Genomic DNA, 15,410 nt, shown 5'->3' with positions numbered 1-15,410 from the left:
GAAAAAAATAAATATATTAATATTGGTCAGCACCCTCATAATGGATTTGGAAACACATTACATCTACAACAATCTATAGATAGTAATGAATCAAGAGAGGGTAGAATTTCAAACATACATATATTTATACCTTGGTGGATATTTGGATTTACGAACCAATCTACTGACACATTAAATTAGAATCAATATTTGGTTGAATTGACACTATTAACCTTATCAATCAAGATTTAGTTGAACTGAAATTACTAATCTTGCAGCTAATAAGAGAGAGCACAAAGGTGGATGTCTGTAATATAGTATTAGAGGTTCATCCAGATAGGAAGCTATTGAATTTTGAAACTTTTTTATTATTCAGATCAAAGCTGGGAGCATGAAATGATATCTTTTCTACAATTGGATTGAATACATGGCATCATATGCCAAAAAAAACTAGTCAAGAGAAGAGAGTCATGTGAAAGAATGTATGGATTTCTCTGTTCCTGTCATTCATATATTAACAGGAACTCAGATCTGTTATGTCTAAACTACAAGAAAAATGACTTTTAGCGGCAGTACGGCAAACTGCCGCTAAAAGAACTGTCGCTAAAACATTCTAGCGGCAGTTATAACGGCTGCCGGTATAAATGCTCAACTGCCGCTAAAATCCTTTTTAGCGGCAGTCGCGACTGCCACTAATTCTAATTCGGCTGCCGTTAAAAGTATATTTTTAGTGGCAGCCTTAAGCTTCTTTAGCGGTAGTCGCGACTGCCGCTAAAAGTATATATATTTTTTTCGAATAACCATTTTTTCTCTATTTTTTTCTTTCTGTATTCATTTAATCCGAAATAAAATACAAAAAATATTAAAAAAAAACATCAATTACAAGATAGTTTGATCAAGATCAGAATTCACCCCGAAAATTTTTTATTAATAAATATGAAAAAGAATATTGATTGATGTTTGTATTGGGTCGTATTGGGGAGATTTTCTCCTTCGTCATGCACAAAAGTAAATTTATATATGCATTGGATCTGGCAATGTTGCAACAGAGGATGTCAACCAAGCTGCAGATCTGTTAATTCGATCTCTTGATTGGCCTCTTCAATTGATTTGAGGCTCCTGTCCGCTAACAAAGCACCTCTTTCGTCATAGCAGGTTGTCAAGTCCGCACTTATAATTGATCATCACCATTATCTACTCTTCTAGCTGGGTTTTGATCAGATGGCTTCCGTGAGTGCTCACCCTTCCAAGAATTAAGACCAGCAGAGTTGACATGTTCCTTGGTTACTGACTCAAGAGCCTTGACAATTCCAGTAACAACCTTAGGTGCATCAGCCTGATCCAGGTCCAAGACTCGAAGCATTCCAGTCATGGATTGGATTAATCCAGCATGATCCAGGAGCATAAGTAGCAGACCCAAGTGCCTTCAGTAAAGCCTTGATGAGCCACTTCTGGGAGTACAACTGATCATCATCATATCTTGAGAGATCACAACTAACCATAGAATTGTCATCTGCACCACTCAGACCTATGACCCTATGCACTTCTGTTTGTAATCTCTGAGACAGGAGTTCCATACCACCAAGATCTTTGAACAGGGAAACAGCTACATTACTGTAATCCATGAGCTTTTGTAGAGTTTTTACAGAACATACAAGGTGCATATGAGTAACATTTACATCCTGTAGCAGAGGTAATAGTGTAGGAACCATCCCTGATCCTCTTATAGAATTCCCAGAACTTGAAGAAGATATAACATGAAGATGGTAGAACTGTAGAAGTGCTTCAACAAAAGAAAGAGATGAAGGATCATTGGAATTATTCAATGTCAAGACAGCTTTCTGGAGCGTATTCAGAAGAATCATTCGATTCCCCCCAGCAGAAATGATGCTTGATCCACTCAATATCCTTGCTCGCTCATGAGATGATGAATATGCAGCTGATTGTGCCCCCAATGCAAGCATTGCAAGTGTTCTAATAGTTCCAGAAATAGATTCCTCAGACTGCACAATCCTGATTAACTCATTAGTATACTCTGGCTCATTTGAGAAAAAAGATACAAGTTCACCATGAGCATCATTGGACTGAACAAGCACAATGAATGCAAGAGAAATCCTGCTGTACAGCCTGCAGGTTCTAGGAGAACGAAAAGCCCAGGCATATCTAATTCGGGTCAGCAAAGAGAACCTGTGTTCTGGAGGCACACCAAATTGATCAATGCACTGTTTCAGAAGTAGCAAATCATCCTCCTTCCGCAGATGCAAATCTGGGATGTTTATTACTTGCATGTTCAAGGATTTTGTCCTGGAACTGCTTTCCTCAGCACTCCAGGGTGCTGGGATGTTTATTACTTGCTATATGTTTATTACCAAATTGATCAATGCACTGTTTCAGGGTGCATGTTCAGAAGTAGCAAATCATCCTCCTAAAGTTCTGCCTTACCTTCTCTGCAACTGTGAGAGCCGAGCAACAAATAAGCCAATTGCTACATCCAAGGTGTCTCCATGGCTGCCTTGTAGTAGAAGAATGTTTAATTGCCACTTCAGCTTTCTGGGCATGTGACTCTCTGGTCAAGTCATTTAAATTTCAGCACAATTCGAAAAGATGTAAGATGATATTGTGAGCTAAGTTACCAAAATCCAGAAGAGCCTTTATGCTATCATTACAAAAACCTATAAAAGAAATCCAAGGAAACAAAATGCAGAAGGCATACCCTTTCAGGATTGATCTCTTTTATCTCTCTCTTCGGCCCTTGAGGTCGAGAAAATTCATTGGGCAGTTTGGAAGAGGAATGAAGGAGGGGGCAGAGAATGACAAAGCTTTCCTGTTGTGAAAAATAATAATAAAAAAAATCAAAATCCACTGCCTTAGCTCCACCAATCAATGCATTAGGTATAGAAAGAATATGAGAAAAATTAGTTCTCATAGGACATTTTATCCAAGGTTCAAGATAATAAGATGGAATGCTTACAGTATCAGTGAAGAATTTGGACCTTAAACTAGAGTTCTATACATTTAAGAACAAAAACAAGCATATATCAGTGAAGAAAGAAATCGAGGTTAAATAGTTATGGATGTAAAACCAAACAACCTTGCATCATACTTACTTCAATGCTTAAGATGGCATTTAAGCCATCTTCCAAAGATCCCAACAAGAATGCATCCTTCAAAAGGAAACAAGAATGTCATAAGAAACAAATCCGAGGAAAAGAATATTATTCTTTTATTTTTTAGAAAGAAAATACATGATGAAAACTAAGTACATCTCACCAATGTGCATGGCACTCCACAAACAAGAAACCTAATGTTCACATCATCACCATATACTTTTATCGCTAGGAGAGAGCCTGATGAACCTTCTTCATCTTCTTCCTCAGCCTCCTTCTCAGGTGGAGCAATATTAATCTTTGGGGGTTCACCTAGTAGGCGTGGCCCCACCTTACTACTAACCTTGTGGCTGTTGGTTGGCAAGACATGGTTGTTTCGTACACAATAGAGCCTAAACGATGCATGGGCAAGTTGGAATGCATCCCATGTATGGCTACATGAACTAGCAGCAACCAATAGAAAACCCAAAATACCAGAACAACACAAGTTAATTTTGCTTTCCAACAGAAAAAAAACAAGAAAATAAAACATTCTACAAGCCCATTAATGGATGGTGACTGATGCAACCTTCCTCTACATATGGATTAACATGGATTAACCAATAAAGAATCTAAATCATACAACACTTAGACCAAAGATCAAATGAAATGGACAACCCTCACTGTTGAATAAGTGAAATTTTCCACATGTTACAAACATTTTAACCAAAATCATCTAAAAGGAAGCAATTAGCACTGTTCGGCCAGCAAGGATCATCTAGTAGGTTCATTTTTTGTGCTATGACCAAACAAGAAAGTACACTAACCACCCCATCATGGGCAAGGAGGCTACTCATTGTTGAATTCCTTATACAGTAAACGATAATACCTCTGTACCACTGATAGCAATGCCTGTCGAAAATGGCATGCTGCATACCTAGAAAATGTATTCTTCCAATATATCACACAAGGGACTCCCTGTCAAAAAAAATATTAAAGCAAATGTTTCAGTTGTTCCTTTCCAATAAAAGAACTATCAGTAAAGAGCATACAAAACCACAAAAAAGATCTTACTTTGAGTTCTCAATTTAGTAATTTTCCAATTTAGCACAATGTTTTGAAAAATAATCATATCATAAATAAGTCTTAAATAACCTAAATAAATTATATTCTAGTAAGAATTTCAAAACAAGTTCCCTTGAAAAAATTATAAGAAATAAAAGAATGATTTATTGGAATTTAGCACAAGGGTCCATATCTGACAGCCTGATTTAAGTGTTGGGAGAGTACAAGAATTACAGAAACAGTGACAAATATCAGTTCTCATAGGTAGACAAGAATTACATCTTCATCATCATCATCATCATGTTCGGAAAATTATCAATTCCACAGACTTGACCATTTTCCTATTTGCTGTTTCTAGATGATAGATAGGTGTTCAGAGAACTTAATCACTCAAAGAATAGACAATTCACTCAAGAAATCTCATGAGAACATGATAACAGCTCAAAATTTGATTAATTTGAATCAAAATGTATGCTTAGTTGCTTATATTCATTGAAAAATTGAGTCGAAGAGTTCAGAAGAGTCAAACAGATATTTTCTTGTTCACCGAGTTAAATTGCAGGTACTTCACATATGTGCTTTGTGACAAGTTTACTATATGCCAACAAACTTCCCATAAGAGAATGAGTAATTTACATGATTTACATTCAATTTTATTGAAGCATGGTGATATGACAGATATTGAAGCATGGTGGTATGACAGATATTGAAGAGGATTGTGCCATTGCATCCGGCCATGCCTGCTAAGAGTTGGGGACAAAGGTGCCAACATAGCCAAACCCTACCATGAAGAATGCCAAAGATTGCAGATAGAGGTATAGGAAGTAATGGTTCTTTCCATAAGCAAGACCATAGCATGCGACAAGGAAGAGAAGCATTCCAACTCCTAGCTCCAGCAGATGGAGTCTGTTGGAAATCAACCATGAAACAAGCAATGTGTCAGATATTATGTATAACACAGTAATGTATCAAATTATCAATTACAGTTTTTAACACAGGACACTGGGAAGCCATGTAAGACTGGCCACCAACTTCAAGATGGAAATTAACAGCCTTGTTTAGCCTAGGATCTGCTTATGGCTTCAATTGCTCAAATCTAGCCCCAGGAGACTTTATATGAACATATAGAGGCTAATGATTCAAATTTCAAAATATATGCTAACATATGCAATTCTTAATTGAAAACCCAAGTTTTGAAAACTGATGTACAATGATGCCTTTTTTGATCAGACTCCCCACTTCCCTTCTTGTCAAACTGAAAAAATAGCATCAGCATGTAAAGAAAATTACCTTTCTCTGATGCTGACTCGAGGTTTCTTGGCTGCTTTTACCTTGAGAGCATCTCCCAATTTCTCAGTTAATATCCATTCATTTACTCTTCCTGCCTCCAGCAGGCCAATAAAGGTTGCCTTAGTCCGGTGCAGGGACATTACATTCTCAAAAAGGATCCAGAAAACAAACAGGTGGAGTGACCTGCACAATTAGATCACTGTGGTATATAAACTACATGGGTTAAGATTAACCAAGCAGCTACAACTCAGGCAACTGAAGGTTGAAAGTGAATTGATGTTGGGTGATGGGGTGGATGAATAGCAACAGCCAGGGGATATATATTTACAGACAAAGTTCTGAGAGAGATTATACAGCTTGCAAGAGAGGCTTATTCAGATAGCTTAGTGGATCAGCTAATTGTTTGGCAGGTGCACTTACCAAGCAAGTAGTTTCTAGGGAGCAGTTTTTTTGGGCTTCTCTGGTTACCTAATGTCATGAAAGGGCTGGCTTAGTGGGAGCTGCTTTTTGTAAAATCAATTTGTATAATATTATATTAGCTTAATAAAAGTTACTTTGTTATTGATCCAAAACAATAAGAAAATAAAGTAGAATTTACACTCAGCCCATTTGTACACCAATGCAAACTTCATTTGCACCACAAACAAATTGAGCAATAGGTATGAATTCCCTTAGAACCATCCCCAATGCAAACTTCGTTTCCCTTCTACATAATTGATTGTTTTGAAAACTAAAGCTTGAAATTAACTTCTGATGGGTTTTTTGAATGTCTTAGAAATAGATTCTAATGTTTTTGATCAGTAACGGTTGAAGAGATTCTGATGAGCAACAAATTAAAGGCAAAATACAAACAGAAACAGGTGTTTGGATAATACTAAAAAGACAACATATATTCCAAAAAAATTCAAGTGTTTTTGAACTGACAAGGTTGCATTAGATTGCAGCACTATAAATTGAACCAATACAGAATTAGATAGACTTATTACTTCAGAAGAGTTCTCACTTCTCACTTATTGAACCAATACAGAATTAGATATTAGAAGGCTAATCTCAAAATGGTGAACTCATAGTTTGCAAACTTATCAAATTCACTATAAGAGCATCAAGTCAAGCTCATCATCATTTCCAAACCCAAATACCAAAATCCAAATATTAACAACCAAGTAAACAACAGAACCAGCCATCTAAGTCAAGCTCATCATCATCTCAGCCAGAAAGTGTCTTCATCCCATTCATAACTAATAAAAATAAGTTAGGATTGGGGACTATCTCATAAGAAACCCAATAATATGTATATTATAAATTATATATTAAAATGATATTCATGCAGTGACTATGTAAAACCACAAATATAATTGTGAAAAATAAATTAAAATGATATTCTAAAGAGAAAGGCCAAGTAGAAATAGTGTCAAACTCTTAAAAATGATTCGAAGCAATTTTACCAAGTTATAACCTAGGTTTTCTATTTATTAATGAGGTTTTCGCAAAATTTAAACATTTAAAAATATTTACGAACCATATTAGGATCAAATGCCAATTTGAGAGAGAGAGAGATTTACTTGTCGATCTTCCTTTACAGTTCGAGTTTCAGTTTTTTCCTCTTTCTTAAATCAAAGAGAGAGAGAGAGAGAGAGAGAACGAGCAAAAGAGATGACTGAGAAAGAGCGAACGCAATACTAAAATTAATACTAACGCAATTCAGTATTAAACTAAACCAACGAAAGGAGGATAGCTATCCTAGGTCATGTAGACTTTCAATCTTACCTTCTATCGGTGATGAACGAACAATGCTGCGTTAGGAAATTAACTCGAGCTTCAGATCCATCTCCCACTTCTTACTGCACTCTAAGTTAGCGGAGGGATCAGATCAGAGAGAAATCAAATCAAAGCTGGTGGAGAGATCAGATCAGAGAGAGAGCCAGAGAGGGATGTCTGAGAGCGAGGCAGAGCGAGAGAGGGATGACTGAGAGCGAGGGAGATCTAGAGAGGGACGACTGAGTGAGAGAGAAGCAGAGAGACGACTGAGAGAGAGAATCAGATCGACGACTGAGTAAGAGAGAGAGAGAACGCAAGTCGCGAGAGAGGCTGAGAGAGAGAGAAAGAGGGCGGACTGAGCGAGAGAGAGAGAGAGGCAGAGAGACGACTGAGAGAGAGAAGCAGACAATTGAGTGAGAGAGAGAGAGAGAGTCGCGAGAGAGGCAGAGAGAGGGCGGACTGAGAGAGAGAGATAGGCAGAGAGACGACTGAGAGAGAAAAGCAGACGATTGAGTGAGAGAGAAAGAGCGGGAGGTAGCGTTTGGCCTCTAGCGGCAGTTTTAAACGACTGCCGCTACAAATCTATCTTTCTAGCGGCAGTCGCCAAACAGCCAGGTCGAAAACTGCCGCTACTGAGTGAAGGTGGAAGATCTATGAGAACATTAAATGCAAAGGTGACACTTGACAAGTTAGCTACAAAGTTGCATAGGCTGACAAGTTTTGATAATACCTTTCCAATGAATCTGCTTGCACCCTTTAACTTTTCAATGGATATGGGAGGCTTTTGTACATTGCAACTCAATTAGTTAAAGTCATATCAGAAACAAAACCGAGTCCTGATGTATGATGAGAATGTTTTGCCAAGTGGACGAAGGATAAGTAATAACAAAAATATTGATAAAAAAAGCATAACAAAAAGAGCAGATGCAAAGCTTGTGGATTTAGCTTCAGATACTCCACAAGAAGCAGGTGCCATAGGTGCCTATCCATGTACAAGCACTATGCAAACTGTTAAATCATACAAAGCCTAATAATGTAGTGCGATCTGGTCACTCCTATCTGGCACTCGCGTGGCTCCTAAGAGGTACCTGAGACGAGAGGAAAGAGGAAGAACTCCCGGGGGTTTTCCCGGCGGAAACACTCCGATGCTTAAGTCAGTATTGTGTGCAAGAAGCAAAAGGAAAACGAAGGCTAAGAGTGCAGGTTGCGCAGATGATTTGAAGATACCTTGTTCCTTGAGAATAAGCCCCTTATAACTGAATTCCGTTGCTTCAGGCCCTCTGACTTCTGACAGGGCAGGTATAACTGCCACTGTCAGTCTGCCACAGCCGTTACAGGCAAGGCTGAGGTGGCACGCGTGGGGCCGTCGTTGCAGGGTACGTGCCTGTCAGGTACGGGACACCTTTCTAAAGGTGGCAGACGCGGCGCTATTCGATGAGGGACATGTCTGCTGTCCACAGATTTGTCGGGTACGGCGGTCGAGCAGGAAGCCCTCCTGTGGTATACCGAACTAGCCTCCCGCGAATTACCCTTAGGCCGGGCTGTCCTTTGAGTGACGGGCTGCCTGTAGTCAGTTATGTCGAGCTAGCTGACCCGAGGTGTCTATGCCTCGGGGTGTCTAGAGATGGATCGGTGCGTTCTTGCCTGGGAGTGGCCCGAGGTCAATTGGGAGGAGCTCGGGCCTTAAGAGAGGTTAGGGCACCCCGAACTCGGGACGCCCCGAAGTGCCTTAACCCCGGGGAAGAGGTGTGGGTAAGGCGGCTTCCGGCGAGTAGTTTACCTGTCGAGTTGCCGAGCTGGACTCGGTCGGACTTTCCCTCCAAGTTGTGCTCACGCTCGTTGCGCTGTCATGCTGAGTCACTGTTTGAGCAAGGTCACGCCCACGTGTACCCATGCTGCGAGATCGGGCCAAATCACCCTCCATCAATTGCCCCCCACTCCCTGCGCTGGCGGCGATGACCCAGCGCGGGGAGGTCATGACGCGCCGGGTGGATTTGGCGTTGGTATTCATGCCGCTTTGTTGTGCGCTCCGTCCAGCTGGACCGGTCTAGCACCCGGTTTAATCAAAAAAGATTCGAGTCGCGTCTGGATTACGCGCGGATCTCACGCGATTTGGACTTCGCGGACGTCAAAAACATGCTCAACCGTTTTCGCCTTGAGGAACCCGCAGCTTTGGCTATAAATAGGGGGACCCTTGGCCATTTTCTTCGCCACAAAGCTCTCGTCATTATCGTTTGAGCTCGCGTTGGAGGTCTCTTAGCTCGGGTCTTCCGGTTTGTCCTGTTCTCCCAGTCCGGTCGCGTTTCTTTTGGTGAGTCTCCCCGAGCTTCCTTCCCCTTTTCAATTTGTTTCTTCCTTTTAGTTCGCTATGTCGTCTAGTGTAGACAGCCTGACCTTCCCACCGGCAACTTCCCATGGGAGCACGGTCCTGACGAGATCGTGATCTTTAGGGAGCAACAAATAGCCGGGCTCCGACTTCCTCTTCACCCTCTGATCGTTGAGGTGTTGGTACACTTCAACATCACCCTGGACCAACTCCACTCGAACTCCATACGGAATGTGGTGGGGTCCATCTCTCTTTGCTTTGATTGTTCCCTCTCCATAGATTTAGATGTTCTCAGTACAATTTTGGCTATAAAGAAGAGCGCTTCGGGCGCTCTCCCCGGGCACAAGCGATCCTACTACCTATCCCCTCGCCCGGGTTTCAAACTCATGCACAAGTTCCCGAGCAAAGTCCCAGCTTGGAAGCGGGACTACTTCATAGTCCGGAGCAGTACGGGGTGGCCCTTCCCCACCGATTGGAGGATAGCCGTTCAAGACCCTGGTGTCATCCTAGACGGGAAGACCAAGAAGGTGCTCCAGTCACTGGCTCAGCTCGGGTTGAATTATAAAGACTTCACTTCTGAGGAGAAGCTCGTCCAGGCGAGCTTGAGCCTAGGTAGGTTTTCCTCCACTTCGGCTTTCTGTTCATATGTTTACTTCGGGTTGCTGATGTCATGTTTCACTGCAGGTCCCATGGAGGCGGAGAGAATAGACAACCAGAAGCTCTTCCGCCAGATGAAGAGAAAGAAACGCGTGGCCAAGAAGGCGCGCGTTGAGTCCCCGCGAGCTTCAGCCAAGTCCCAACCTCCGCAGACTTCTGCCTCAGGGCCCGAGGTGGTAGCCACGCCTGTCGTCGACTTGGAAGAAGGGGCCGCGCCTAAGGGGCCCGAGGTGATGGCGGAACCTGCCGTTAGGCCCACCGAGCCTGCTGCCAAGCCCACCAGACCTGCTGGTGAAAGCGTTGCCGAGGCCAATGCTGCTGCTGCTGCTGCTGCCGGGGCTCATCCTGCCAAAGCTGCCGCTGAGGCCTCTGAGAGTTCCACTCATGATGTGGAGATGACGGCTTCCAGCTCGGAGGGTCAGGGGAGCCAAACTGTCCTGAACCCCCAGTGCAGCCTGAAGAAGAGCAAGCTGGCTGCCTACCCGGGGAAGGTCAGCGATTGGGCCGAATTCACTCCTGGTCAGCTCGGCGCCCGAGCTGCTACTCATACTATGGTGGTGAGTCTTTCTTCTCCTTCCCTTTTCTCTTTTTTATTTATTTATTTATTTTTTATTTCCTTCTTGACCGAGGTAGTTTGCTGTCAGTTGTCCTTACGGGTTTAACTCTTCGCATGCCAGGGCAGGCTATTTGTCGTAAGGTTCGTGCCCAAGCCGCCTGCACCTCAGGTGCTGCAGGTACTTAGTTTGTGCTAATGGGGCAACTTAGCTTTGTATGCTGCCGAGGTTCCTTCATTAGCTCGGTGTTTCAGCCCTTAGGCTGGAGGAGTGGCTCGTGGCCCACTCTCGGAGTCTGCCCATGCCATAGAGGCGACTGGGTCCTATTGTGCCGAGGTCATATTAGCTCGGTATTCTGGCCCATAGAACACTGGGTAGTTCATCGGTCCAGTCGTGCTTTCAGTCCACGGAGGATGGCTCTATTCGTAACTTCTGTCTGGCCATTTGCATGAGAGTGTGCGACTGAAGTAAAATTTTGTCGGATTCCCATGTCCTAGCACCAGTCTTGGAATTTGATATCTTCGAACTGCTTGTCGTTGTCAGAAATCAATACCCAAGGTAATCCAAAGCGACACACGATGTTCTTCCAAAAGAAGTTTTGGATATTTTGGGTTGTGATCGTTACAAGGGGTTCGGCCTCTACCCACTTGGTAAAGTAGTCCACTGCCACTACTAAGAACTTCATTCCACCCGTTGCTGGCGGGAATGGCCCGAGTAGATCGATGCCCCATTGTGCAAAGGGCCATGGGCTGGTGAGATACTTGAGGTCGACAGCGGGTTGATGGTGAATATTGGCATGTCTCTAGCATTTGTCACATTTTCTGACAAACTCAATAGCGTCTGCTTTCATTGTTGGCCAATAATACCCCTGTCGAAGTGCCTCCTGGGCGAGGGCCCTGCCCCCCAAGTGTCTGCCGCATAATCCCTCATGAGTGTCGCGGAGTACGAGCTCGGCTTCGGTAGGTCGCAAGCAACGCAGATAGGGGAGCATGTAGGATCTCCTATACAATCGTTCGTCTATCATGACGTATTTGGTTGCATGGCGCTACACCCTTTTGGCTGCATTGCGATCTGCAGGGAGGATCCCGTGTAGCAGGAAGCTCGTGAGTGGGTCAATCCAGCTCAACTCTGCTTGAACGACGGGAGCAACCTCCTCTGCCCCCCCCCCCCCCGAGAATGCTAGGCCGGAGCAAGTTCTCTATGTACATAGTCCTCATGGTGATGTCGCTGGCGCTGGCTAGTCTGGACAGAGCGTCGCCTCAGCGTTCTCTGACCTTGGTATCTGCCTGATGAAGTGTGATCGGAAGTTGAGCAGGGCCTCTCTGACTTTGGTCAAGTAGGCAATCATGGTTGGCTCGCGAGCTTCGTACTCGCCGGTGACCTGGTTGACCACAAGCTGGGAGTTGCTGCGGATAACAATGTGCTTTGCTTTTACTTCTCTGGCTAGGGCTAGTCCAGCTATCAATGCCTCGTACTCTGCTTCATTGTTAGACGCCGCGAACTCGAAGCGTAGCACGTACTCCAGTTTCGTGCCGCTTGGGCCGTGTAGAACCACTCCGGCTCCACTGCCCTGTTGGTTTGAGGAGCCATCTACGTGAAGGATCCAGGGCTCCTCATCCTAGCTCGCAGTTGGCCGAGCTAGGAGAGATGCCACACTGGCTGCTACCTCACGGGGTTCGGACTCGACCGGCCTGGGAGCTTCGGGCTCAACCGAGCTGGGGGCCTTGTGCTCAACCGGCCTGGGGACTTCGGAGCTGAATGTGCATTCGGCTATGAAATCTGCTAAGGCTTGGGCCTTGATGGCAGTTCGCGGCTTGTACTGGAGGTCGTACTCGCTGAGCTCAACGGCCCACTTCATCAACCGACCAGAGACCTTGGGCTTAAGTAATACTTGCCTCAGAGGTTTGTCGGTGAGGACGATAACAGTATGGGCTTGGAAGTATGGGTGAAGCTTCCGAGCTGCAATTACCAGTGCGTATGCTAGCTTTTCTATCTCCAGGTATCTCGTCTCTGCTCCCTGCAATACTTTACTAACATAATAGATGGGTCATTGTACCCGATCTACTTCCTTTATTAGTACCGAACTGACCACTTTGTCGTTCGCCGAGAGGTACATTTCTAAAACATCGCCCTCCTCGGGCCGGGTTAAGATCGGCACACTAGCGAGGTATTTCTTGAGCTCGTCGAACGCGAGCTAGTAGTCTTGGGTCCATTCGAACCCTTTGCTCTTAATTGCCTTAAAGAACGACAAGCAGCGGTCCGCCGACTTGGACATGAAGCGGCTCAGGGCGGCTATGCGGCCGTTCAACCTTTGAACCTCCTTCAACTTCCGGGGTGGTCTCATATCTAAAATGACCTTAATCTTATCTGGGTTGGCCTCAATGTCACACCGGTTAACAATGCATTCTAGGAACTTGTCTGAGGTCACACCGAACACACACTTGTTTGTGTTCAGTCTCATATTAAACTTACTCAAAATTTCAAAAACAGAATGCAAATCTTGTATTAATTCATGTGAGAATTGAGTTTTGACGGCCATGTTGTCTACATAGCATTCTACTTTTCTGCCAATTAATGGCGCAAACAACTTATTTACAAGTCTTTGGAAGGTTGCCCCTGCGTTTTTCAACCCGAAGGGCATGACCATGTAACAGTACAGACTGAACTCTATGATGAAGGCATTCTTTTCTTCGTCCGCTGGGTCCATCTTGATTTGGTTATAGCCTGAATAGGCGTCTAAGAAACTTAGCAACTCATGCCCTGAGGTCGCATCCACCAAACGGTCAATTCTGGGGAGCGGGAAGCAGTCTTTCGGGCAGGCTCGGTTTAGGTCGGTGTAGTCGACGCACATGCACCACTTGCCGTTAGCCTTCTTTACTAGAACGGGGTTGGCTACCCAGCTCGGGTAATGGACTTCTCTTATAAAGTCAGCTGCGAGGAGCTTCTTGACCTCCTCGTCAACCGCTTTCCACCGCTCTAGGGCTAGGTTGCGTTTCTTCTGTCTAACGGGCCTAACTACAAGATCAATATTCAGCTTGTGAGTTATGAGTTCGGGGTCTATACCGGGCATCTCTGCCACAGACCATGCAAAAATATCTAAATTTTGAAGTAAGAAGCTTACTAGTTTGGATCGTAAAGGTTCATGGACGGAAGCTCCGATTTGAAGCATCCGAGCTGGGTCTGCCGCTGAGGTCGGGACTGCGACAGTTTCTTCTGTGGGCGCGACTCGTTCTTCACCTTGCTCCGTAGGTCGCTCCAGTTCGAGGTCGTCGACTACCTTGGTCTTTCCCTTCATGCCCTCAATCTCCTCAGAAGTCTTGGGAGACATCTTCTTGGAGAGAGTGACTCCGTGCCTGAAAGGAACATTTCTCTTCTTGGAGTTCTCCATGCTGTATCTCTTGACTATTTTGTCAATGTAAGCAGATTTGGATAATCCTATTATCCACTTCGATCTATCTCTATAGAGTCGAAGACCCAGTATATAGGAGGCTTCTCCAAGATCTTTCATGGAGAATTGCTGTGAAAGTCATACTTTCACCGTGGTCAACATTCCTACATCATTCCCAATGAGTAGGATGTCGTCTACATACAGAACCAGAAACATAACCTTGTCCCCACTAGACTTCCTGTAAATACAGTGCTCATCCGGATTCTGCTCAAAGTCAAAACTTTTTCACAGTAGAGTCAAACCGGATGTTCCAACTCCTAGAAGCTTGCTTAAGTCCATATATGGATCTATTTAATTTACATACCATGTGTTCCTGACCCGCAGCTATGAAACCTTGCAGTTGCTACATATAGATATCTTCAGTAAGATCTCCATTCAGGAACGCAGTTTTGACATCCATTTGCCAAATCTCGTACTCATGGTATGCTGCTACAGCTAGTAGGATCCTAATGGATTTAGCATGGCAACGGGCGAAAAGGTTTACTCATAGTCGATGCTCTTTTTCTGAGTATACCCCTTTGCCACCAAACGAGCTTTGTAGGTTTCAACCTTACCATCGGGCCCTTCTTCCTCTTATAGATCCATTTGCAACCAATTGCTTTTACCCCGGGGGGTGGATCTACTAGAGTCCAGACTCCAGTGGTCTCCATTGAGTCCATCTCCATTGCTTCCTTATAAGTCACGGGATCCTCCTCACTAGTCATAGCTCCCACCAGGTAACTATCTTGGTAATAGCCAAAACGGACTGGTGGCCTGGATACCCGGGTAGATCTTCTATGTTAGTCAATACCTGGAACCTGTGGGACACCTCCCATTACTCCTGAGCTCTCCTCGTTAAGAACAACTTCCTAACGATGATTGTTCATGATGTATTCATCCTTCAAGAAATGGGCATTCCGACTGGTCTTGGATAGGCAACGGCTGGTCTTGGATTCCAATTTGTCCGCACTCATTCTTTTAACGTGCGCTGGACAACCCCAAATCTTCAAGTGTTTGACACTTGGTTTCTTTCTGGTCCAAAGTTCATATGGAGTATTCAGAACTGATTTGGTTGGAACCCGATTCAGCACGTATATCACAGTCTCCAATGCGTAACCCCAAAAGGATGTGGGTAACTCTGAGTGTACGATAAGTGACCGGACCATATCCAATAAGGTCATATTCCTCCTCTCTAAAACACTGTTAAGTTGTGGTGTAGCAGGAGGAGCTAACTGTGATACTACCCCGTTGACCTTCAAGTAGTCCCT

General features: G+C 44.0%; 2 protein-coding genes across 13 annotated transcripts; both read right to left on the bottom strand.

Moving 5' to 3' along the window:
- Positions 1 to 886: 886 nt before the first annotated feature.
- LOC104610173 (AT-rich interactive domain-containing protein 4-like) lies at positions 887 to 7,934 on the bottom strand. 12 transcript variants are annotated; one of them, XR_016075960.1, is made up of 9 exons: positions 7,188 to 7,932; positions 5,421 to 5,603; positions 4,916 to 5,036; positions 3,955 to 4,043; positions 3,250 to 3,529; positions 3,087 to 3,143; positions 2,693 to 2,986; positions 2,422 to 2,545; positions 887 to 2,173 (listed from the first exon to the last, which is right to left on the bottom strand). XR_016075960.1 is itself a non-coding variant. In XM_088887176.1 (9 exons), the coding sequence occupies exons 2-9, from the start codon at positions 5,558 to 5,560 to the stop codon at positions 2,522 to 2,524; spliced, it is 858 nt and encodes a 285-aa protein (XP_088743302.1). In that variant the 5' UTR covers positions 5,561 to 5,603; positions 7,188 to 7,931; the 3' UTR covers positions 887 to 2,521. The 12 variants fall into 12 exon arrangements, 8 of the variants coding, with proteins under 8 accessions (XP_088743302.1, XP_088743301.1, XP_088743300.1 ...); XR_016075961.1 differs by having other exon boundaries at positions 887 to 1,992; XR_016075959.1 differs by having other exon boundaries at positions 887 to 1,982.
- Positions 1,311 to 2,267, bottom strand: LOC148791861 (E3 ubiquitin-protein ligase UPL2-like). The gene has a single exon (XM_088888317.1). It carries the CDS (start codon positions 2,265 to 2,267, stop codon positions 1,311 to 1,313), a length of 957 nt encoding a protein of 318 aa, XP_088744443.1.
- Positions 7,935 to 15,410: the final 7,476 nt, after the last annotated feature.

This window comes from Nelumbo nucifera, chromosome 5 (assembly GCF_055504915.1).
Source record: "Nelumbo nucifera cultivar China Antique chromosome 5, China Antique-T2T, whole genome shotgun sequence".
Classification (NCBI taxonomy): Eukaryota; Viridiplantae; Streptophyta; class Magnoliopsida; order Proteales; family Nelumbonaceae; genus Nelumbo; species Nelumbo nucifera.
The sequence above is the reverse complement of the archived record's forward strand: the minus strand, read 5'-3'. Positions and strand labels throughout refer to the sequence as shown.

What these genes read in the sequence shown, in the direction of transcription:
- LOC148791861 (XM_088888317.1), bottom strand. Translation starts at nt 2,267, where the DNA reads ATGCAAGTAATAAACATCCCAGATTTGCATCTGCGGAAGGAGGATGAT.
- LOC104610173 (XM_088887174.1), bottom strand. Translation starts at nt 5,560, where the DNA reads ATGTCCCTGCACCGGACTAAGGCAACCTTTATTGGCCTGCTGGAGGCA. An exon ending in AATCTTTGGCATTCTTCATG is followed by an intron (nt 4,044 to 4,915) that starts GTAGGGTTTGGC and finishes TTTTTTTGACAG; the next exon opens with GGAGTCCCTTGTGTGATATA. An exon ending in GTGGAGTGCCATGCACATTG is followed by an intron (nt 3,144 to 3,249) that starts GTGAGATGTACT and finishes TTCCTTTTGAAG; the next exon opens with GATGCATTCTTGTTGGGATC.